Source organism: Diadema setosum, chromosome 8 (assembly GCF_964275005.1).
Source record: "Diadema setosum chromosome 8, eeDiaSeto1, whole genome shotgun sequence".
Lineage (NCBI taxonomy): Eukaryota > Metazoa > Echinodermata > Echinoidea > Diadematoida > Diadematidae > Diadema > Diadema setosum.
In genome coordinates, this window is record NC_092692.1 from 22,301,833 (window position 1) to 22,325,206 (window position 23,374).

At 39.2% G+C, this 23,374-nt stretch overlaps 2 protein-coding genes and 1 pseudogene across 3 annotated transcripts in view; 2 read left to right on the forward strand and 1 right to left on the reverse strand.

Annotated features, from left to right (window-relative positions):
- Positions 1-15,242, forward strand: part of LOC140231511 (leucine-rich repeat-containing protein 45-like) — a 32,597-nt gene extending 17,355 nt beyond the window's left edge. The window contains exons 9-13 of the mRNA XM_072311646.1: positions 1,012-1,201; positions 1,834-2,090; positions 7,475-7,648; positions 9,460-9,607; positions 10,209-15,242. Coding sequence (XP_072167747.1) covers positions 1,012-1,201; positions 1,834-2,090; positions 7,475-7,648; positions 9,460-9,607; positions 10,209-10,405 — 966 coding nt within the window. The 3' untranslated portion in view covers positions 10,406-15,242. The remainder of the gene's footprint in view (positions 1-1,011; positions 1,202-1,833; positions 2,091-7,474; positions 7,649-9,459; positions 9,608-10,208) is intronic.
- LOC140231911 (uncharacterized) lies at positions 2,946-4,229 on the forward strand (annotated as a pseudogene).
- Positions 15,243-19,559: 4,317 nt separating the features above from the next.
- The window catches only part of LOC140231601 (phospholipase B-like 1), a 29,180-nt gene continuing 25,365 nt past the window's right edge, over positions 19,560-23,374 (reverse strand). For both annotated transcript variants that reach the window (XM_072311750.1, XM_072311751.1), the window contains exons 10-11: positions 21,873-21,976; positions 19,560-21,321 (exon numbers count right to left, since the gene is read on the reverse strand). In XM_072311750.1, coding sequence (XP_072167851.1) covers positions 21,145-21,321; positions 21,873-21,976 — 281 coding nt within the window. In that variant the 3' untranslated portion in view covers positions 19,560-21,144. The remainder of the gene's footprint in view (positions 21,322-21,872; positions 21,977-23,374) is intronic.

The window sequence follows — 23,374 nt, forward strand, 5'->3', positions numbered from 1 at the left end:
TGGCATGGCCATGCGTGTATAACGGTGGACTGGTACGGTGGTGGTGAACCGGTTGCGTGCTGGCGCAGCGCACACCCTACGGGTGCAAACCCTACGGGTGCGCGTATGCGCCATCAATGCCAGCTAGCTAGTGTACGATACACAAGTTCAGTGTGTCCTAGGGTCTATTGCACTGCCGGCTCGCTTGTACCGTTCAATAGTCGACTATTGCACTGCCATTGAGAGTGAGCGTTGGATAGCTGATTCCTCTGAATGTCATGTGACCCGCATTCATCCAATCAGATGGCAAGATTCCATACATGTGTTGTATAATCCCTGGTATTCCATGAATCAAGGCCATCCAATATAATTATTATCATCTATACAATCAAGTAGAGCAACCATGAACTGCACAAAATTACCCGGCTTCTACTCGTCTTTGAAGTTGACTCGGCAGTTCCATCCCAGCGCTGAAAAGGGGAAGCCCCTAAAACTGCGTATTGAAACAAACTAGCAAGATGTTTGCGCGCTTGTGAAAAATGTAACAAAATGACGCGCACTAGTAGCAAGTATTTGCGCATTCAGCAAGCGCTCACGCAATAAACGAGACAGAATTGAATATCGTGTGATCTTGAACGGCAAGTAAAAACGGTAGCCTATGGGGAATTAATACGTTGGTCTATGCGATTCGTTCAATATGCTCCGATATTAAACGGTAAAAATTGAGTTGACTACAATACGCGTTTTTAATGCGCCGCTAAAACGTCCTACATAGATGATAATAAGCAATGTATCCATGTTATTTATCTTTGAAGGTAAGATTTTCTAGACTTGTCAATGTAGTCATGTTAGTTTGGAAATAGATGAGAGTGTAGAGCAGTTGATTTGTAAGGTTATCAATCTTCCAGAAGGTACTGGTACATGTGAGGAGTAAGGATTGGTTAATCTTCACACCATACTGTTTGATAGTGGAGATTGTCTTATTCGCCGCCGAATAGCGCAGTCTGATTGAAATGATTTGTGTCTTTATAGGAGAGAGTGGCAGCAGAGACGAAGCTGATAACAGAGCTGTCATCAGCCAAGGAGCGGGGCAGGGAACAAGAGAGCAAAATGGAGGAGATGGAGAGAAGAGTGCAGCAGCAGCAGGACCAGATCTATGAACTGAAGGAAGAACTCATGACCTCTCAGGCTGAGGTCAAGATGCAAGGCACCAGAACAGAAGGTTCGAAGAGAGGGAGGGGCTCATGAAATATCATCAGAGAAGATGGCTGTAGTTTGAAGCACTCACAAATATCATCAGTGGAGACTGCTGTTAACTAGATCTCACTGATTTCATAACTGCATAATAAATCTAAACAAGGTTACAAGTGCACGGAATTATTGCACATTTTTTTTGGGTTTAATTTGTTTGTGTTTTCAGAAAATAGTATCCCAAATTTATTGATCAGGATTGATTATGTAGGAAGTTGAAATGTATATATTGGGGTTATAGCAACCAAGTAATGGTTTTCCAAAACACATGAACTTAATGACTCTGTAAATAAAAAACAGCAACACAAATATATGGGGATTGAAATAGGTAATGTGATCTTTTTCATTTGGTATGGGTTATATAGATTAATATCTAGATTTATCATCAGAAGTCCTCAAACAAATTTTTTTTTTTCTACCGTCTGAACTTTGCTTTCACAAATGAAATAAAATGTTTTCTTTCAGAAAAATAAAGCCATGTATTGTGTTGCTTTCAGTTTGTTTCTATATGCTTAATGCAATGTATAGAGCAGATTATTATCAAAGTTCAAAAACTTGAGAAAGAAGAATTGAAATAAATTGTACATATTTGTATTGAACCAGAACTACTTCAGGTTGAGAGAATCAAGCACCGTGATGAAATCAGTGAAATTGATCGCCGGCACCGGTCTGAACTGCAGCATCTCAGGCAGGGGTATGAGGAGAGTGAGAGGGCGTACCGGGATCGCATCGAGCGACTGGAAGACCACCGGAGGGGCATTGAGGAAGAGCTGAGCAGGCTGAAGGCCCAGCAGCTGACTGAGAGACTGGGTCTGGAGGAACAAATATTGGCCACCAAGAAACAGGTCAAAGAAGAAGAGGTAGGTGGTGTACACAGGTGTCATCCTTGTTGCCACACTGATTACTATTTGCCTCACAGAACTTGATCAAAGAAGTAGAAGAGGGTGGTGCACTTGTTGGTCATCATGGTTACTATGGTAATATCGCCATCTACCATAAGATTTTAAATGGATGCAAAGAAGTTTGCTATGACTTATATCTGCACATGCTCAGATTGTAACTGTGAACTGGCGTATTGCAAACAATGCAATATAGAATGACCCATGGCAGAAGAAATCAATTTCATAATAGTATGAACAATAATAGAAAGGAAAATCTATATATCTTATCATATCTAATTATTTTGATATCCAATATAAGTTGTGAAATATTAATTTGACCTTGATTCAATTTGGTTTTGTTTATTCTGTGTTATTCAGTGCCCTGTTCATGGCTTGACAATTCATCAAAATAATCACAAGTACATAAAAGATTAAAGTCAACACAGAACAAAAGAAGAGGGGGAACAACTGGACAACTAGCATGTATAGACAGAATAGATGTGTGAATATAGGAATGGAGGATTACAGGAATCTTAAAGCAACTGCAACCCGTGTAATGACTGGATATTTTATTTCGGAAGTCTTGAAAGAGACTACGATGCATTAAATGAGTAATAATAGGAGAGCCCGCACGCGCGTCCAGCAATACGTTCGCGTTCTTTCCAGCCGACAGGAGGTTCTCCTGCCAGCTCCGCGGTTTGATTTCTTTTCATAAATTCATCACTGGAATTTTACCTTCTCGCAAGGTAATTTTGCTTCACCGGTCATCGGGTACCGACTGAGAAGGGTTTTGATGCAGCTTTCGAGCCTAAACTATATGGTGGTTCGATAAAGATGAGCTCGAAAGAGCAGCACAATCCATCCTTCGCTTTACGTGCTACACGTCACCAGCGCCTGCGCCTCCCCCCAGCGATGCCGGTACGGCGCACGTACACACTGTACAGAAGAATGTGAGCATCGGTAAGGCTAAGGCTCCAGATTCAGGGAAGAAGTTGATGAAGAAAATTCCCAAAAATGCACCCCATACGGTATCAAAAGCCCCTTCCGAGGATCGGGTGTCTAGCTCCGGGGATGTTAGTGCTCGTCTAGACAAACTTGAAAATGTCCTCGCCGAAGTGGTGAAACACCTTCCCCAATCGCATGATAAGACCACTAGCCGTGCTGCTGTGGTACATACAGGCGCGTCTACTTCTAAATCTATAGCCGAGGAATTTTCCCGCTTTCCTACTGACGTCCGCCATTTTGGGGATGATTTTGATACGTCTGACGACACAGAGCTTGATGGACCGTTCGATTTTGATGAAGGGGTGGAAGAGATTCCTCCTGCTGCACAGCTACCACCGTTGGCAACCAAATACTGTATGCTATTCCCCTCGGGATTGGGGTGGCAGTTGACGAGGAAATCGCAAAATCGGTGAACTACTTTATTGGCAACAAACTGGAAGATAAAGCCATCGAGGAAACGGTTGGAAAATACCCCCCACCGAGCAACTGCCCCCACCTCGATACACCTAAAGTGAACGCTCCCATTTGGGAACACCTGCAGTCCGTCATGCGTAATAGAGATCTGAAATTACAGAGAGTGCAGAAATGTCTGACTCGCAGTATTGGGGCTCTTCTTCGCTCTTTTGACGCGCGAGATATCTCCGAGTCTCAGCAAGACGCACTTGCTCTATTGAGTAATGCACACTTTGAACTGAATTGCGTGCGGAAGGAGCTGATTAAACCGGACATCAACTCGGAATACATGCATCTCTGTAAGCCGTCTACAACAGTCACACAGCTGTTGTTTGGTGATGATCTCACAAGACAGATGAAAGATCTCAAAGAACAACATAAGGCCTCTGCTGGGGTCCTGAGAACCCAGCAGAAGCATATTTCTCGTCCGAGCGGCTCTTTCCATCCGTACAGACGACCCTTCAACAGCGGAGCTCGCCAACAGGCTCGCGATGTGGGCTGGACGGGCTCATGTAGCGCAGCCTCATGCTTCGTGCATGAACGGCAAATCGTCCTTTTTTAGACCAGTGCTACCAGGGGAAGTCGCGACCTCCCCCACAGCAACGGCCGCAGAGCAGAGCTCATCCACAGGCCAGAAGCAAGACTCCCCACAACAAGTAACCCAACAACAGCCCTCCTCTGAAGAGGTAGGAGACAATGATTCAACAGATTGCTCATTTGACATGTCAGTAACTGACCATGATGCATTTCTATCTTATCTAGAAGAACAGTATTCTAGATCTACTCCTCTATTTACTAGATCTATAGAATCCAGACCTACCACTTCATGTGTAGGCATAAATGACCATCCAGTTGGAGGTTGACTGAGGCTTCGTGTGCGTAATTGGGAGAAGTTATCTTCAGATCCCACAATACTACAAGCTGTGAATGGCTATAAACTTGAATTCAAGCCTGAGTGTTTTCCACCTGAAAGGATTAAACCTTTGGTTCAGTACAAAGTAAAGAATGAAGATATGGCCAATATCCAAGCTGAAATTTATTCACTGGTAGCCAAGAATGTTATTGAACCTTGTTCACATGAAGCGGGAGAGTTCATCTCTAACATTTTTACCCGCCCTAAGAAGAATGGCATCCTTCGGGTCATTCTTGACCTCTCAGAGTTGAACAAAAGTCTAGTCTACCTGCATTTTAAGATGGATTCCATCCATACAGCAATGCAATTTATTACACCAGATTGCTTTCTAGCCTCAGTCGACCTTTAGGATGCTTTACTATTCAGTACCAGTTGATCCGCAGGATAGGAAATACCTGCGATTTGTGTGGCAGGGCCAACTTTGGCAATATCGGGCACTGCCAAACGGGTTTAGTACAGCACCATGTCTGTTCACAAAGCTTCTCAAACCAGTTTTTGCTCATCTGAGAAGAGCAGGTCATATGATAGTGGGATACCTTGATGATACTATCATTATTGGGAAGAGTGAGGTTTGCACTCAAAGAGCAGTCGATGCTACGACTAATCTCCTCGAAGACTTGGGGTTTCTTGTCCATCAGACTAAATCAGTGTTAAAACCCACTAAAGAAATCACCTTTTTGGGATTTGTCTGTAACGCTGTGAACATGACAGTTACTCTCCCTGAATCTAAGAAGGAAGATATCACTGCTGAGTGCATAGGCCTGTTGAATGCCACAGAGTCCTCTATTCGAGAAGTGGCTAGAGTAATAGGGAAACTGATTGCTACGTTTCCAGCAGCCCAATATGGACCCCTCTACTACCAAATCTTGGAAAAAGAGAATATTTTGGCATTGAAGGCCAATAAAGGTCATTTTGATAGGAAAATGAGCTTGTCTAATAGAGCCAAACAGGAACTTATGTGGTGGATTGACCACATACAGTACACCTTTAATCCTTTCAATAGACACAGGCATACACTAGAATTGCGCACAGATGCGAGTGGGTCTGGTTGGGGAGCAACGGACATGTGCACAAACATAGGGGGACGATGGAATGAAGTGGAGAGAGAAAAGGCTGTTAACAATGAGATAAATTATCTAGAAACCCTTGCAGCAGGACTGGCATTGAAGTCCTTTTTTCTAGCCTGAGAAATGTTCATGTTCTCATTAGACTGGATAATACAACTGCAGTCTCATATATCAACAATATGGGGGGCTTCAGATCACAGGACTGCAACAATTTGGCACATGACATTTGGGAATGGTGTATTGAAAGACAAATTTGAATCACAGCCGCCTACTTGCCAGGATGGCTCAATACCACAGCAGACTTCTTGTCAAGGAAGTTTAATGATCGAACAGAGTGGATGCTTAACAAAGCCCAATTCACTGAAGTGGTAGAACATTTCGGCCTCCCTGAAATAGATCTTTTCGCTTCCAGACTTAATGCACAGCTACCCAGGTATATCACTTGGCAGCCTGATCCTTTAGCAGAGAATGTAGATGCATTTACAGTGGATTGGGGTCCATTATGGTTCTATGCTTTCCCTTCTTTCTGCCTTATCCCTAAATGTCTGCAAAAGATAAGGGCAGATAAAGCCACAGGGTTGCTAGTAGTACCAAACTGGCGTACACAATCATGGTTCCGAGCACTTCAGGACATGCTGACTGAAAAACCACTTCTTCTATGTAGACATGCACAACTTTTTGTTCAACCTGTGTCTTTAATGCCCCACCCCTTACACAAACATTGGGATTTGCTCTGTTGCAGGCTTTTTGAAAGAGCTAACATTGAAAGTGACAATGTTATTAGCGCTTCTCTCAGCGCAGCGGGTACAGTCTTTGAATGCTTTGCGAATAGACAAGATGACATTCAAAGACAACTCTTGTTAATTTCTTCATTGATGACTTGTTAAAGCATCACAGACCTGGTAATACAGGCCAAGTTGTTAGTCTAAGAGCGTACCCTCCAGACAGAAGAGTTTGCGTTGTACGATACGATACGATACCGGAGTATCTGAGAAGGACTCAGATCATTAGGAAGGACCAAAAGTATCTGTTAATCAGTTTTTGTAAACCGTATCACAGGGTTTCTACCCAAACTTTGTCACATTGGATAAAGACAGTTATGACAGAAGTTGGGATTGACACCAGCTTGTTCTCGGCACACTCCAGTAGAGCAGTCTCTGCGTCCGCTGCCCAGAGGAAAGATCTGCCTGTACATGAGATTTTGGCACAGGCAGGCTGGAGTAACGAGAAGACATTTCAAACATATAACACGAAATCCCTCAGGGAGGAGAAAGGGGGTTTCAGCCAAGCAGTGTTATCGTAAAAGGTAAAGCCATACCCCTCAGTGGTAAAGTGGTCATGGGTACAGTACTGTATGGCCAAAAAATGTGACTACCGGCTTCGAAGTCTCCTATTATTACTCATTTAATGCATCGTAGTCTCTTTCGAGACTTCCGAAATAAAATAGAAAATTTAAATGAGAACTTACCTGTTTGAAATTTGAATTGTATTTTATGAGGAAGGCGAAAGAAGAGACTACAGTCCCTCCTCTCACACCCTTCTTCATAATATCAGGTAGTTCTCAATAGCAGTAGAATGACTGTTTGATTGGTAGTCACATTTTTCGGAGCTACTAATATTGCTGGACGCGCGTGCGGGCTCTCCTGTTATTACTCATTTAATGCATCATAGTCTCTTCCTTCGCCTTCCTCGTAAAATACAATTTAAATTTCAAACAGGTAAGTTCTCATTTAAATTTTCTATATTGCCTTTATGAGATACACACAACAGAATCATGTTTATAAAGACACAAATTAATACCTTGTTATATGTTATGTGCACTATCTGTATTGACTAAATGTTTTATACTTGGAAGGCAGTATTTGGGACATCCCCTTTAATCACAGAACAGGAGATACATGTACACTAGTCTCATCCTTTTGCAGCAACAGAGAAGCAAGTTCTTGGAGGACAAGTTGCGGGTGTTGCAAAACGCCAAAGATGATGTGCAGCAGCACGCCAACAACCAGAGTCAGCTGGTTGGGGAGCTACAGGCCAGAAACAACAACCTAAGCCTTGAGGTGGAGTCTCTCAAGAGACGCATGCAGGAATTAACGCAGGTGGGACTTACCTCCAGTTTGTCTCATCTCGACTGCCAAGATACTCTTTATTATTTATGGCTAAAGGTGTGATGAGGGAATCTAATACAGCTTTAACTGGCTAGCTCCACAAGTAATGTCTTCACAGCCCTCCTATTGCATTCACCCTTTGGTGTGAAATGATATGCACATCTGATACCATCAGCCAACCTTGACAGATCTCCAGAACATACACTTGTAATTTAAGGGATGATATCAGAGGGAAAGTTATCTCACATTTAGTGTTCCAGAACTGATGTCCCTACATCATTGTAATATTAGGTTGCTCTCCTTAGCCATGGTCACATTGGCAAAACTTCTGGAAGTTTAAGTTCTTGAAGTTTGACCCGTTTGAATGCAACTTCCTGAAAAGATCTCTCTGAACCTGCACAAATCTTCTCTCAAAACTTCCCTTTGGAACTAGAGAAATTTACCGAATCTACACAAATCTTCTCAAAGTTTGTGTAGTCTTAATGCACATAGCTGAAACTTGGTAGAGTTTGTTACATGACCAGTCCACTTCCTGTTTTTGGTGCCTATGAAGCTGTAAAGACAGCATGTACTTTCTTGTTTGTTGCACATGCACACCAATGACCCAGATTTCGATTTGAGAACTTTATAAGAACCGAAACTTGGGGAGTTTGGCTGCCAATGCGAATGGATGAATAAACTAGCTTTGCAAAGTGTTCTCGAAGGTAAACTTTTTAAAGTTTTGCCAGTGTGACCAGGGCTTATGTGACAATGGAAATGTCATTTTCTATGTGCTAAGACTGTGATACATTGGCAAACTAGAGAAGCACTCTGAGAGTGCAGACCTCTGCCAAGCATGCAGCTCATTTCCATCATTTATCATGTTCTTCCATAGAGATATCAGTGATTTCCACCCACACGTACTTATAGCATTGTGTGCTGAAAGTTGCCCGATTTCCCAATATAGAAGCCTTTGTTACGTCATAAACCCTCACTTGCACGGTGCGCCTCGCCCTAGCAGAAACTAGAGAGCACGCACTTTAGTGCGCGCATGCAAACATCAAATACGCACAGCCTGAACTCCCAAGTTCATTGACCCTACTTGCCAAAATAACAAAAATCCTTCATAAATTCCCCAAAAATTCTCGGATCACTACCAAAAGTTAATCGTTTGTTACTTGTATCATTCTCAACCTTTCCTGCAAGTTTCATCCCAATCCGTTAACTACTTTTTGAGTTATTTTGCACATGGACAAACTAACTAACTAACAAAGCAACGGTAACGAAAACATAACCTCCTCCCTTGGCGGAGGTAATAATACTCCCAACATATCGTTTTGGGTGGACACAATCCCTCATCTTTCTGAAGTTCTGAGGTAATCCTCAATCAATGTAGAAGGAAATCATTCTCGATGTGCAATGCTGCCACCAACTGTTCTCTGGGAGATACAGATGAGAGCCACAGACTGTTTGTGCTTGAAGCGGGTAGATTAATCAATTAGTTAGATCTTAATTCCCAGGCCAAGAACATTTTATTATCTAAAGACATCTTGCTCTTTTGTCTACGAGGCTGGATTATACCAGACTCAAAACTTCTCCTGATTATTTCATCATCTATCATAAGGCAAACTTGCCCCCTAGAGGATAAATGTACCAGGATCTCTCATCTTGCTCCATTTTTAAAGAAATGAAGAATTATACTTCTTCATTTCACAACTTTTCCAGTTGACCAGTTTGAATGCAACTTCCTGAAAAGTTCTCTCGAAACCTGCACACAACTTTGAAATATCATTGACTCTGATATCTTGTCTCTGTTTTTCCAGGAGTTGGCAGGAAAGAACAATGAGAAGCTTTCAGCCGTCCACCAAGCCGAACTCCTTCACCAGAAGGAGCTGCAGCGTATGGAGACCAAGCTGGCTGGCTTCCAGGAGCTCAGGGAACACTGTGAGGAGCTGGAAATCAAACTTGCAGGTGATTTGATACTGCAAACTTGATGTTGGTATTGTATTATTATTATGTGTTTATTTGTGTTCATGCAGGGCCTCCAAGAACAACAGTGTTTAACCCACTGACGGAGCCACCCTGTGAAAATAAAACATATAAATAAATAGATAAATAAATAAATAAATAAATAATAAATAAAAGTGACCTCTGACGTCACTGCTCACCACATTTAATGTCTGTTTGACCCCCTCTTTACACAATGACCTACAAGCTTAGACATGTCAAGGTAATTTTGTAAGAAACATGCGGGTATGGATAGTTAGGGATGGTTTGATAAAGGTAGTGATTACCGGTATGCAAAAAGCACTTGTCATTGTATCGGTGACATTGTAGATAAAACTTCATAGAGAGTCAGTCCTATTATTTCTGTGATACGTCATGACAAGGTTTCAATATTTTGCCTGTTAATTGAATCATCACATTAAAGAAAATGAGTTCGATGACAATTGGATCATATTCATGTTTATGTTTTGTCATGCATCCTTAGATATATACAGTATATGTCTCTTGATGAGAGATAAAGGTATGCTTTGGATTATTGTTCCTATGCTCTCCCTCCTGTCTCCAGACGTGATGAGGAGATCCAAGATGGAGCTATCCAGCAAGCAAGGAGAGTTGGATGCTGCACAGGAGCAGCTGAGATCCAGGGAGCTGGACATGGCTAGACTCCAGGAGGAGGAGACCCAGAGAGCCAGCGCTCTACAGTCGGCCATCTCCAGCTACCTCCATGCCCCTCGCACACCACCCATCACCCCCAGGCGATGACCACGCCCTTCACACACCACCCATCATTCCCTAGTGATGATTCACCAAGTGATGGCGCTTCGTGCTTTGTGCTGGCATTGCTTTACCAACCAAATCACAGTTTTTAACATGCTGTGCTTATTGTACTAACATGCAAGGGTGCTGAAATGTGATACAGATCAAGAACCTAAATCTGATGCTGTATTACATATGGTCTTGATCTTTCCTTGGAAGGTAGGTTAGGCTTGAATCTCCCAAGGATTTCAGATAGTTTGCACACTGTGTGTATTCAATCCAATCACCAGCAGAAAAACAAAAAGACCAGCGAAATCAATCAATGACATACACATACATTCCTTAATTTCACCTTGATTATTTGATGTAGCTGTTGTAATTGCCAGGGTCATACTGTACATGCTATATATTTTACGAGGTTAGTATTTTTGCGAATTTTGTGGGTCAGGTGCTATTCGCATATTTAGAAAACAAGCAAATATATCAACTCTGATCCTGACATAGCTGTGACATGCATGCAGACATTTCTCTGCTCAGACCTTTTACTCCATGATTGTAAATTTAACCTCCCGGGAAGTTGCCTGGAAGTCCCGATTTGCAAAAAATTAGACTAGCTAAATATATGGTGTATAAAGTAGGTTGAAGTGAGGGGTGCTGTCATCCATTTCCAAGTCTGTTCTTTGCCCCTTTGGCCCCATCCTCACCTTTCCAGGCATTGAGATGGCTGGCCACCAGACTCAAAGGCCCATATATATGAATGTGGTGTAAATTTGGTCCGTGGACCAAAATAAGCATAAAATATGCATATCTTTCATACGTGAGTGCATAATTGGATTTTTATGAGCAGATACGATCTTTCACATGCATTTATTGAAGAGAAATTTGCATAAACCATGGGCTAACTTTGAACCACCCTCATTAGAATGGGCCATTGTGTTTAACAGCTGTTGCTGTACATCTTGCTATTTGAATGCTTGCGGTGTTCATTAATTTTTGTGTGAGCTTAGAGCTACCCAGTATTCAAATATTTGGCCAGTACCTGTTGATGTGACATTTCTTGAACATGATTTGTTGTAAAACACCTTGAAGCTTGCTTAAGTTATTATTATATCAGTGACTGCTTCTTGTGATATGTTTTTTTACTGCCTTTGATAAAATATTGAGCATTTATTATGTATAAATTCCTACAGTGATCTGTACACCTTCTGTTGCTGTGTGTCAACATTCCAGTATAGTAAATGGGTCTGCATTGAATGCATTTTCTGTAATTGACATAAACAAGAATTCTATAGTCTTGCATTAATTCATAAATGATATTAAGATGTATATAATATGAGGATGCAGTTCACATGTAGATGTGCTCAACTTGAATAGGCAGTGTGTATGAAGAATATATTGAAAATATGAACCCTTAGGGTGTAAAATTTAGAAATGGATAAAAGTTACCTTACAGGTTTACTCTTAAAACTTGCTGGATGTATTTTTCTTTTGAAATATGTGATGGCTACTTTTGGCGCTTTGAACTAGGCATCAGCTGATGTTAGCACTCTTATTGTAAAGTCTTTGAATTGCAGAAGTACATGTACCTTTGATAATTGACATACACAATCAGTGATTTTAGCCCACCTTTGCCAAATGGCTAGAGTGAGCTATTGTGACCATCAGGCATCCAAGCCTGCATCATCTGGCATTCTGTCTTGTGTGAACTTTCTTATATTGTAATTTTCTTTTTGAAAACTGGTGGCTGGATGTTGATCAAATACTCTAAAGTAGGAAGGTGTCCAGGGGACCTGCAACCTGAATCTCAGAATTTTGAAGGAAAAAAAAAAATTGTCTTGTGTGGAATACCATGAAGGGGAAGTGCACTGCTCTGGGGTTAGCACTAGACCTACAGTTCTGTTGTTTTTTTACACAAGTTTATCCAACTGTGGCGCCATTTTCTGGTAAAATCAGAGTTTAACCTGACACCAACTGATATATGGAAACCTAGTATACCAGGTTCCCAAGATGTAGACAAGAATGTCTGCATTTGTGGCGTAAGTTCATGTTTGTTTGTGTTATGCTGCCCAGAAAAATAACTTTGATCAAAAGATTAGTTTCTTCTATCAATATCTGTTTTTACTCGGTGTCAAAGCTGCATGCATTTCTGTTTGATTTACCTTTTTTCAACATACAGTTCGACCTCGATTATCCGGCCATGTCGGGACCGGCGCTCATCCAGATAAGCGAATTGGCCAGATATGGGAGACACAATGTTAATGTATATAGCTGCCGTCCAAGCTGCCGTCCCAGTGCACTGGCAGGTAGGCAGGTAGCGTACCCCGCTAAGATGGTTGAATCTATGCTAGCCTGCGCATAATTGTAGTCCCTTCTTCACAAAAATAAAGTATATCTTTATGTGAAAATCATACATGTTTTACCTCATTAGATATTGAGAAACCTATCATGCACGTCTTATGAAATTAGTGAAATAGATCCAGGAAAGTCACTGTTTTTTCTAAATTTTTGGATGAAAAAAAAAAGTCTTTCACTGCGTGAATGAGAGATTTCCGGATAAAAGGAGGCCGGATAATCGAGGTCGAACTGTAGTAGTGTTCTTGTTTTGCTATAAAACTTGTTTGAGGACATAACATAGCAATCAAGGCTGAGCACGTTAGATTTTGACTTTTGCTGACCCCATTTGGGTGCCCTTACAGTGTACGTATAACAAAAGAGTTTGTGAGCCCTTCAGCGCACACTCGTGTGCAATGGCACATGGAGTTGATCGTTGAAAAGGAATACACATACTGATTGACTGCGTTCATCACTCTATCGTTCAAAACACTGCCCACCCATCATCCACTCATTCTAACAGCCTTTACCTTACTAGGTCACATAATGACACCACAAAATATACTCAATCCAATATTTTGGGATATGGCCTGCCGAGCTAATAGCACGAAGAGCTGGCCTTTATTAAGAGAAATCTCTAATTATTAAGAGCAACATAATAAAAATAATTGCATATATATATGTATATATATATATCTTGACATAATTCATATCGATATGCATATCCATCTTCTGACACGGATCCCGATTTCTTTAGAAATCGATATAACAAGATATAACAGGACTAATTAACAAAATAGCCCGGGGTGAAAAAACCAGAGATAAAACTTAATAAGCGCAAAACTCTGGAAAAACCCTATGGCTACGGCTGAGACCAAAGTCGTAATTTTGGCTACTTGCGCGTCACTGAGAGCTTTCTGAGATTCGTTCAAAGATTGCTGAAAATTGCTCTGTCTGTTTGAAATTAAATTATCGAGGTCTGATAAAAGACGGTTTTGGCTCTGCTTGACTTTAGAGTCAATCATGTCGGCTATCCTGGCTGCATCCATATTGAGAAACCGCGTAAAACGAAGGTAAATTGTGAGAGGCCCAAAATTCGAACGTGCTATCAATGGAGTGCAAGGCTAGAATGCCTCTTCTTCCTCACCGCTCCCTACACAGGCATCTATCTCCTTTCATATTCAAATTTCCCTCCACTCGCATGACGGATACAATGCATTCCGTCATGCGTTCCTGAAAACAATTAAGTGTTCGCACTTATGCCGTCTGAACAATATTTGCCAGCTATACTGCGTAACGCAGGCAGATACATTTTCACACAGGTGGATTACCAGCCTTTCCATTCTTTGTCAACCTGCAAAAAGAATCTCGTTTGGGGGCATTGAGGGCTCTAGTCTCAGAGAATTGTGGGAGGAATGAGTTCAATGGTTTATCAAACTGTTGCATGTGTCACCAGTGTTTAACTCTTTATTTGCCATGGTGGAAACCCCCTGTGTGCCACGTTATTCTGAGACCCGAAGGTAGTCATGCTTTGAGAAAGAATTCTATTTTTCCAATCTATATAACTTCTACAAATTTCTGTTAAGCTGGACATAATAGTGAGCAAAGGTGAAGGGGAATGCCAAGCTTTTCTTTGATATAAATTGTATGACAAATCTATTTCTATTTATTTTTTTACTGACCAGTTGCTACATAACTGTAAAGGCATGACTTTTGCACATGAAACCGTGAGTGAAACTTAGAATTTACACGAAAATTTAGTTGGGAACACCGCTTGATAGTCAATCACCACGTAGAATGCAAGCTGTATGTAAAAGGAACAAAAGCGCGAGAAAAGCTCTTATCGTACCGTGGGATTAGGCGATTTATCGATCGGTTTAAGCGGATTATGCGTTTGAGTGGAATATGCAAAGTTGGCACGCCGTCGACTGAGTGGGACATGCGAACATGGCACATAAAGAGTTTTTAAAAAAAAAGAAGCTTTTTGTAGCTATGTGTCTGCATATCGCTGGGAATATGAAACAAAGACTTTAATGTGGGCAGAACGACATGTATTTGAAATATCGTCTAATGCAATCTTGAAGGTAAGATATGTAGCAATTTTCAGTGCACTCGCATTCCCTCGTAATAGACCTGTATAAATGATTGATACTTTTACACAAAAGCCACTGCATAATAATTGAGCACAGGGCAAAGTTTAGAGTAATTCTGTAAGTTTTTTTTTTTTTTTTTTTTTTTTTTTTAATCAGAAATATATGTATTTCACTAACATTCCATCTTTGAGGACCATGAAGTATCTGTGATGTGTACATAGTTTAGTGTGGAAAAAACAAACAAACAAACAAAGTGTATGATTGACAAGAGGTTGGACATACTGATATCAATGCTTCCATGCTAAGACAATGATGTAATACCAGAGTTTACACTCATACCTGTGACATACATATATGGTCTGCTAGTTTTAATGTATCATTGTTATACAGATGAAGCTCGGAGGTTGGAGACACATGGACTCTGATATTGGACCCATTTTTGTGTAGTGTATCCTGTAGAGATCACACTTTTGCAGCTGAAATAAAGAGTGATTCCCTTGCAGAAGTAGTGATTAATAGTACATGAAATGCATTCACGTCTTGAGTGTAATCTACTGGCATTTGATGAGGAATAAATGAATAATACGTACATGGTGCTGATCTTAATAATGATGCTATGTAAAGACTATTAGGGTATTAGAAAGGATATACAGATACATAGGATATGTTATCTATGATATTGCCATTATACTATGTATTGGGATTGCTTCTTTTGAGCTTTACATCTGCACTTGGATGAGCGGAGATGCCGGTAACCTGAATAAGAGTAAATGGAGACTACTGTGCAATAAAGTATGTATGTATGTGTGTATTATGTATGTATGTGTGTGTGTATGTGTGTATGTACCTTGCATCTCCCCTCCACTGATAGTCATCTCAGTAGAAATAATGACAGCGTAAAGTTGATTGTTTCCATCAGCCTTCATATAAACAGCATGTTTATCCTTTATGATTTACATTGTCTACATTTTCAAAATATTTTGATTAAGAAAGAAATATTTCATTACATGCACTTGCGTGAAAAGTTCCTTTGAAAGCATAGAAAATAGCTTCATGACATTTTACAGATCGTTAATGACATGATTTCAGATACACTGTATATGTAGACAGCAAGCTAACCACCTGGTAGGTAGATGAATAGAACAAATGAAAGAAATGAATAAAGAAGACAAAGAAAGAAAGAATTGTAGATAAATGATAGATAGGTAGATAGATAGATAGATAAATAGATAATAGATTTGAAAGTTACATAGACAGATGAGTAGATATGTAATTGTATACAAATACACGTATGAGTATCACACTTATGCAAAATTTACTAGAACTAGCCCCAGCAGCGTATGTTCTGAAATCCATACATGCTAGACACACATGACTTCACAATAATCACATTTACATCTTATGTAGAAATTAGCACTGAGTACAGTATATATTTTTATTTGAATCCATTTCTTCACACAATGGAACATGCATGACAATAAGTTGTACATTTGAATTAATACCACACAGAATCAAATAGAGATTGTTGTAAAAATCTAGTTAGTCCCTGTAAAACCTGAAAGATAAATTCTTATCTGTTTTCAGAGAGAGAGAGAGAGAGAGAAAAAAAAAATACTGTAGTGATAACACTCCTTATCACACTGCACACAGTGTCAAATCAATGCCCAAATCACATGAGACATGCCATATCACTTATTCCACAATACTATCCTCATGCAATAAAAGAAGTAATAAAAACCATTAAAATTAGATAAACTACGAACTGAAAGGAAGTACATGTACTTAAGCCTTTTTAGCTCAGGGGTGCATCAATTTGCTTTAGACTCTAACCAGTAATGAGGCATTCACTTCTGAATCACAAGAAATGTTGGCAGAAATCGACATGGCTATTTAATCAAAATCATAACACACTATGCATGAATGAAGATTTTTTTTTATCCGTAAGTTGCATGAATGACTCATCTTCATTTAGTCTTTTCATGTTTACAATCCGTGTCAGTTTAATACTATGGTCCCTGCAGGTCCATAAGATATAATGTTTCAGTAACTGTGGGTCAATAACCTAGCAAATAGCAACTAATTTGCCATTTACACTTCTCCAAGCAAGTCATGATATGATTTACCTGTACACAGTGGCAGCAAAAGTATTTCAGAGTGTATATGCAACGTACAGACGTTATATCTAATACTGCTGAAATATCAAACTTCTGGATACTTCCAGTCTCTGTGTATCAGCAGAGATTGTCCCATTTGATCTTTTCCTGGAAAATGTAACATGATTGATTACCAGTGTGAATAATCAAGCACTGCAGAAAATAATCAACTTTACACCAAATCCTTCACAATTTTCATTGTCTGCCTATTAAGGCAGTAAAGGGACTCAACACACAATGTATGTCACTTTATTAGCAAACAGCTAGTTTCATGCAAACATTCAAAGGGTCTTATCAATAAGACACTGAGGCTCTTGTGTAAGCATAAAACCCTGAATGTGATATCAATCATATCCCTATAATAGTATTGAAAACAAGAATGAAGGCAGCACATGTTTACAAACACAAACATATTACATTTTGATGGCATACATGGACACAAATATTAATGTTTGAGCAAGGAAAATTTCCATTCAATCAAAGTTATTTAAAGATGCCAGAATGCCCTTTCTTATTTTAAACTTTTCAAAGTCGATTAAGGAAAAAAAAAATCACATCTTCAAACATAACAAAAGACAAAGTAAAAAAAAAAAACCCATAAAATCTTGTACACAATTCAAGGAATATGACAAATCAACTTACACATATAGACCATTTAGGAATATTTAGCTGTGACTAAATAATGTGAACCCATATTTGACCACAGGCAGCATCGGCTCTTTGTAACATGTCTATCCATTTATGTATACAGGGAATCCCAGTTACAACAAGATCGCTAACAACAAGATCCCCTTTTACAAGGTAAAATTGGCAGTCCCAGCAACTGTAATAACAGGTTTTCCCTGAACAACTTCGGCATATAAGTTCACATTGCTATAAATGTAATAAAAATACACAACTCATTACTAAACACCATACAAATTATTCAGTCAGTTTCTTATTGTGAGCAGCAACAAGATTTCTGAGGTGTGAATTTTCTTCAATTTGTCTCCCTCTACAAATGAAATTTGTAAGATTGCAACTGCTGAGCTGCAATTTAACAAAAATGTCTGAAAAAAGCAACCAAGGGACTTGAACCTGTCATCTACAAGGCAGCGACACTACCACCGGGCTATTCCTGGTTGCCAGCAGAGACACAATGAAGTCATTTGTAGAGGGAGACAAATTGTAAAACATTCACACCTTAACCTTAACCCTCTGATTAATATTCTCTTGCGACATTTTTCTTCTCCTGGTGAAACTTTTGACACATCTGTCTTCAGGAAGTGATCTCCTGGTGTGACACATCAGCTTCTCCCTGTTAATATCCTGAACATACCATTAGGGAGTCCACTTCTTGTTATATTCTAAATATAAATTTTGTAAAAGTAATTCCAACCAGTTAGCTTTGAACAGAGGAACATACCCAAGACTAGAAGCTGCCATCATTCAGAGTCTGAGACTTCATCACTATCTGAGCAAATAATCATAAAATGGTGTGATTTCCCATTTTCAATAAAGCATAATATCAATACTGACAATGACAATAATACAGTTTTACTTTCCCCTGTGATTCAATGACATTTTATGTCAACACATTTTACCAACAAACTAAATAACCATCAAAGTTTCTTTACATATTATTTCCCTCAACTCATAATACACGCATTCCTCTCCCTGGATGGTTTCTCTGCTTAGCTTCAAGTTTTGGCACTCTTGAAAACACAAAATCGACAGAAATTATTGTTTACTTTCAAACAGAGGCATACTCACACTCCTCAATATATATTCGTTTGTTTGTTTGGTTTTTTTTTTCTTTGTGCAGGCAGATGTATGTGGCTCATTTTATTGAGATATGAACTGTTGACTCTTTTTTTTTTTCAGGAAATGAACCAATATCTCTGCAAGTCTATATCCTGCTCGATACATCACATAATTAAAAATAATCCAACTTCTAGCTCCCACAGCACTACTACAGTGTTGTAAAATCCATGCATGGCAATTCTTTAATGATTACAGCATTACTTAAAATCTACAATCTATGACCTTGGTTCATAGTTAACTTGTTAAATTACTTCAAGAATACAATTTACATAAGTTAGTTCCCTATTAGTTGAAGCTATCTTCACCACATGTTAATGTGTGATTAATTACACACATCTTAAGGTGTTATTTTGCTTTCTTTTGTCTTTGGCCAATGCTAGTCCAATACAAATACATCAGTATGAATTGAGCCCAGTACAATCCTTGAATTTTAACACAGCAGTACAGCATCTTTTATAATCTTAGCAAGTACAGGTCCATTATTTTACAAATATACATTGTTTAAAATAGACGACATTAATTTCAATCAGTTATTTTTATATTCAAGTTCTCAAAACATTTCCTACCTATAATTTTTCAAACTTTTTTTTTCTTCAAAATATCATCAATATCCATGCTTATCCAACTTGATATTCTTCTGATATTCACATGTATATTCACATGGACAACCCCAGATTACTTTTAGCACACGCGCGCACACACACACACACACACACACACACACACACACACACAAACCAAAAACATAAAAGGACAGAATAACTCCTCATGTTTGACATTCATTACCTGAATATATAAAAGCTGCACATTGTCTATTTCTTTTAAGGCCCTAATTGAGAAACTTACTGCTCACAATCATGAATGATCAATTGAATGCCAAGACATGATTATGTTTCTCATTTCTTTTATGACCAAACAAAATCTCCCTCTGAACAATGGCAATATCACTCCACAAAGTTAAAGTTTCAAGCTATATGCTCATGGCACCAGTACAATTTGCAAACACAGCACAAGAATATGCAATTTCCTTTCAAATTAAAGTGGCAAACTAAACATTATCTTCTAAATTTTCCACACCCTTAGGTAATTAGTGTATTTTCTCTTTCATTTCTACAAGCAACTGCTTATGACAGTCTCTTCCTCTGCATTAATCAAAATTGTATTCACCTTATCAAACAAGGTTTGTATTGATTCATATCAATATCTATGCACACTGTATTTTTTGTTATCGCCCGACTGCTTGGTCATTTCTACTATTTCACTGCTGTTAACAGTCATTACAAAATAAATGCAGAAAAGTGTCTGCAAACAAACTATGAGAAGACAGTGATAGACATTTCATTAAAGAGGCAGGCATGCATCACGACAACCATCTCTCCCCGTAAAGGCAGACTTCACTCATAGTTCTTGGGGATGTCACCAGTATTAGTATGTTACCTCTACAGAGATGAGACAATAGTTACCAATCATCAAAGAATCTTGAGCAAGTTCATATGCAAAATTATACCAATTTACAGCAGTCTAAATGTTCTAAGCTCACATGCCTGAGGTTTAACATCAAAAGTGATACATCTATAACAGCTCACAAAAATCTTTAGATTTTGCAAAGTAAATTGGACTTCTGCAGGCAATACACTTCACAACTGTGAATTAAATTCTTTGCAATACAACGGAAAGACACAGCATGAACCTATTTTCTTTTCTTGAAAGATCATAAAGTAAATCTTTCATTCAAAGTGATCCACACAACCATGCGTGGTGCATCAGTGGGTCACGGCATGCATGTTGGCACTTACCACACATAAAAAAATCAGCAAAATACAGCAGTCAATGTCTATCTTTCATACTAAAAGTAGACTAAAGATTAAAACTGTATGAAAATTAACAATCTGTATTTTACTCTAACAGCACCTGCCAAGAGAGAAACTAGAAGATAACAGTTGGCAGAGAGTTATCCACATAGTGTCAGGCAGCACCTACATGTATCTCCATGTTAGCCCGAACTGACTTCCGACAGATTGTGGTCAATTGCATTCTTTTTCTGTGGTACCAGTTCTAAAGTTATTAAACAGAATAGCACTTAAAGGTGAATGACCAATCTCTTCAGCTGGTGGGTAGCTTATCTTAATTTCTTTTCACTGTTGCTACTCTGTTTTGAAAATTGTTAAATTGTTGGGTGAGGTTCATGAGTTCAGAGACAATTTTTAGTCTAGTTGAATTAACCAATGTCACACAAACATCCCTGAGGTATATGGTGCTTGTTGTATGATCTTATCAGAGAGCAGGAGTTCCTTTCCAGTGATCACAGTCAGTACACATGTGCATAAGACGTCATTAAGTACTTTCCAAATATTTCCAAACATGACTACAAATCTTTTGGTTTCATTGTCACGAAGTCAAAATCATACTCTTGTGGCAGACCTTCATGTGAATACCGAGTGAAAGGAGAAACCCACTTGAACGGTGGCAGACTCCCCTCGGCCCTCGTCGGCCCATTGATGACATAGCTTGTCTGCTCTGCTGCCATCGCCAAATTGGCAACCTGGTGAAATCAGACATTGAATTCTAATTTTAAAACATCCCTCGTCAGTGTGATATACTGAAATCTTGCAAGTGGTTTTTAAAATGAGGCATTATGATTTCTAAATTTGGGTGTGAAAATTACCTACGTAAGGATAGAAAATTGACTGTAAAGCCAAGCTAATCACTCACAACATTGATTCAGAATACACTCAACCATCAACATGAAAATAAAAATAAATGACTAAGCCTCCATTTCAGGAAAAACATCCAAAATTTAACTGCCTGGTATGTGTCTGGGTTGATCTGCAAGCATTACTGCATTACCTATTGAAAAGTATGAATAAAATAAACTTTTAACTCATCAGAGTTACGAAGGACAGATGTGAGACACTACAGCCTTTTTTCAAGAATGCAGGCACATTATAAATACATTTCATTGTAACCACAGTCATGCAGACAATAATTATACAGGCAGTTTCATGCAACATACTATGTCTACACGGGATATTTTTCCTAATGCATGTAAAAAGAAACACGGCACAAAAGACGAGATGGGAAGACAATATTTACCTTAGTGTCATAGCAACCATCTGGAATGGGTTTGGTCATCAGGTCACCTCTCATGCAGATGCTCTTGGAAGGATCACCCTCAGAGTAAGGGTCAGTCTTATACTCTTTGGTCAATCAAAGCAATACAATGGGAATTAATTGGTAATAGCAGTGCTATCAAATGGCAATACATTAATTAGTCCCTGAAGTAACTGATTTTGAAGATGCATTGACTCTTGTCACAAATGTACACACTAGTAGTTAGGTACATGTATCAAGGCTGTATGCATGGTTGTTTTAATGTGTATGTACACAGGGTGACCAGAATAATGGAGAACATTCTATATGATATAGATATAGTACATACAGGCTGACCAGATCAGTGGAGAATTTTCTATGTGGTATACAATGTAGCTACAGTACATGTATGCATGTGATAGGAAATGCATTATAGCTCACGCAATCTAGAATAATTTTGCCCATTCCAGAATATTCTGGGAAGTGCTGGCTGAGTGAGGCACTGTCCCTGTAGCCCAATGTGATTGGTAGTTAATTTTGGCAATGATGTTATGCACATATTAGGCAGTGAGTCATCCAGGATTCCTGGAATTTGGACTTGCTAGTATGTTCAGGTATGTGGCCCCAGGTTGGAGAAAATTACAGAATGTACTAGAAAGGGGTGAATGGATAGTATATAAACCGGAGAAATTCTGAGGTAGGCAGAGTACCCAACACCTCTGCTCTGAGAGTTACGTCACTTCTGGCTCTGAAGCGACTTGTTATAGTCAGTCCTGTGTTACCTGCTGACCTGCTATACAAACTGTGTTTGTAGAGATAAGGCCTGGGAGACATTTTGCCTGCAGAGAATTAATTTGCCTACATTGGAGATAGACTCCATATTTTAGTGTCAACGGACATTATTACGGCAAAGCTGTGACTGGCTGGATTCCTTGCTGGACATTATAAAGTGAATCATCATTCAACGCATCAACTGGACGTGGTCGTCACAACGTTTGGATTCTGCGAGTTTCGCCGTGAACATCTATCGTGGATCTTACCCCGGATTTATACTGAGGATTAATGCAACCTGTGCCTTTGGAGTTACGTCGGAGGAATCATTCATCGGTGCGTCAAGGATCATTCATCGGTGCATCGAACATCGTATCTGAACATTTTCAAAGGACTACTTGATAACATAATATGTAAGTGATTCTATTACCGATTTGTAATTGTTTCTATTGATCATTATTGTACTGATGTGAGAACCGATTACGAGTCTGTACCCACAATATCACTGTTAATAAACCGCCTGAACATTAGTTGATTGTTTCTTTTGTGCGATCATTCTCAGAGTGATTTTGGTCGTAACACTCTATGAATTCACTGTGATTACAGGACAATCTTGAAATATTCTAAATTTTCAACATTTCATCATTCTTTTATACAATAATATTATTTTTTATACAACCTAGAAATCTTAACATTTTAAAAAAAGTGCAAGAATATTGACAGGATGTAACAAT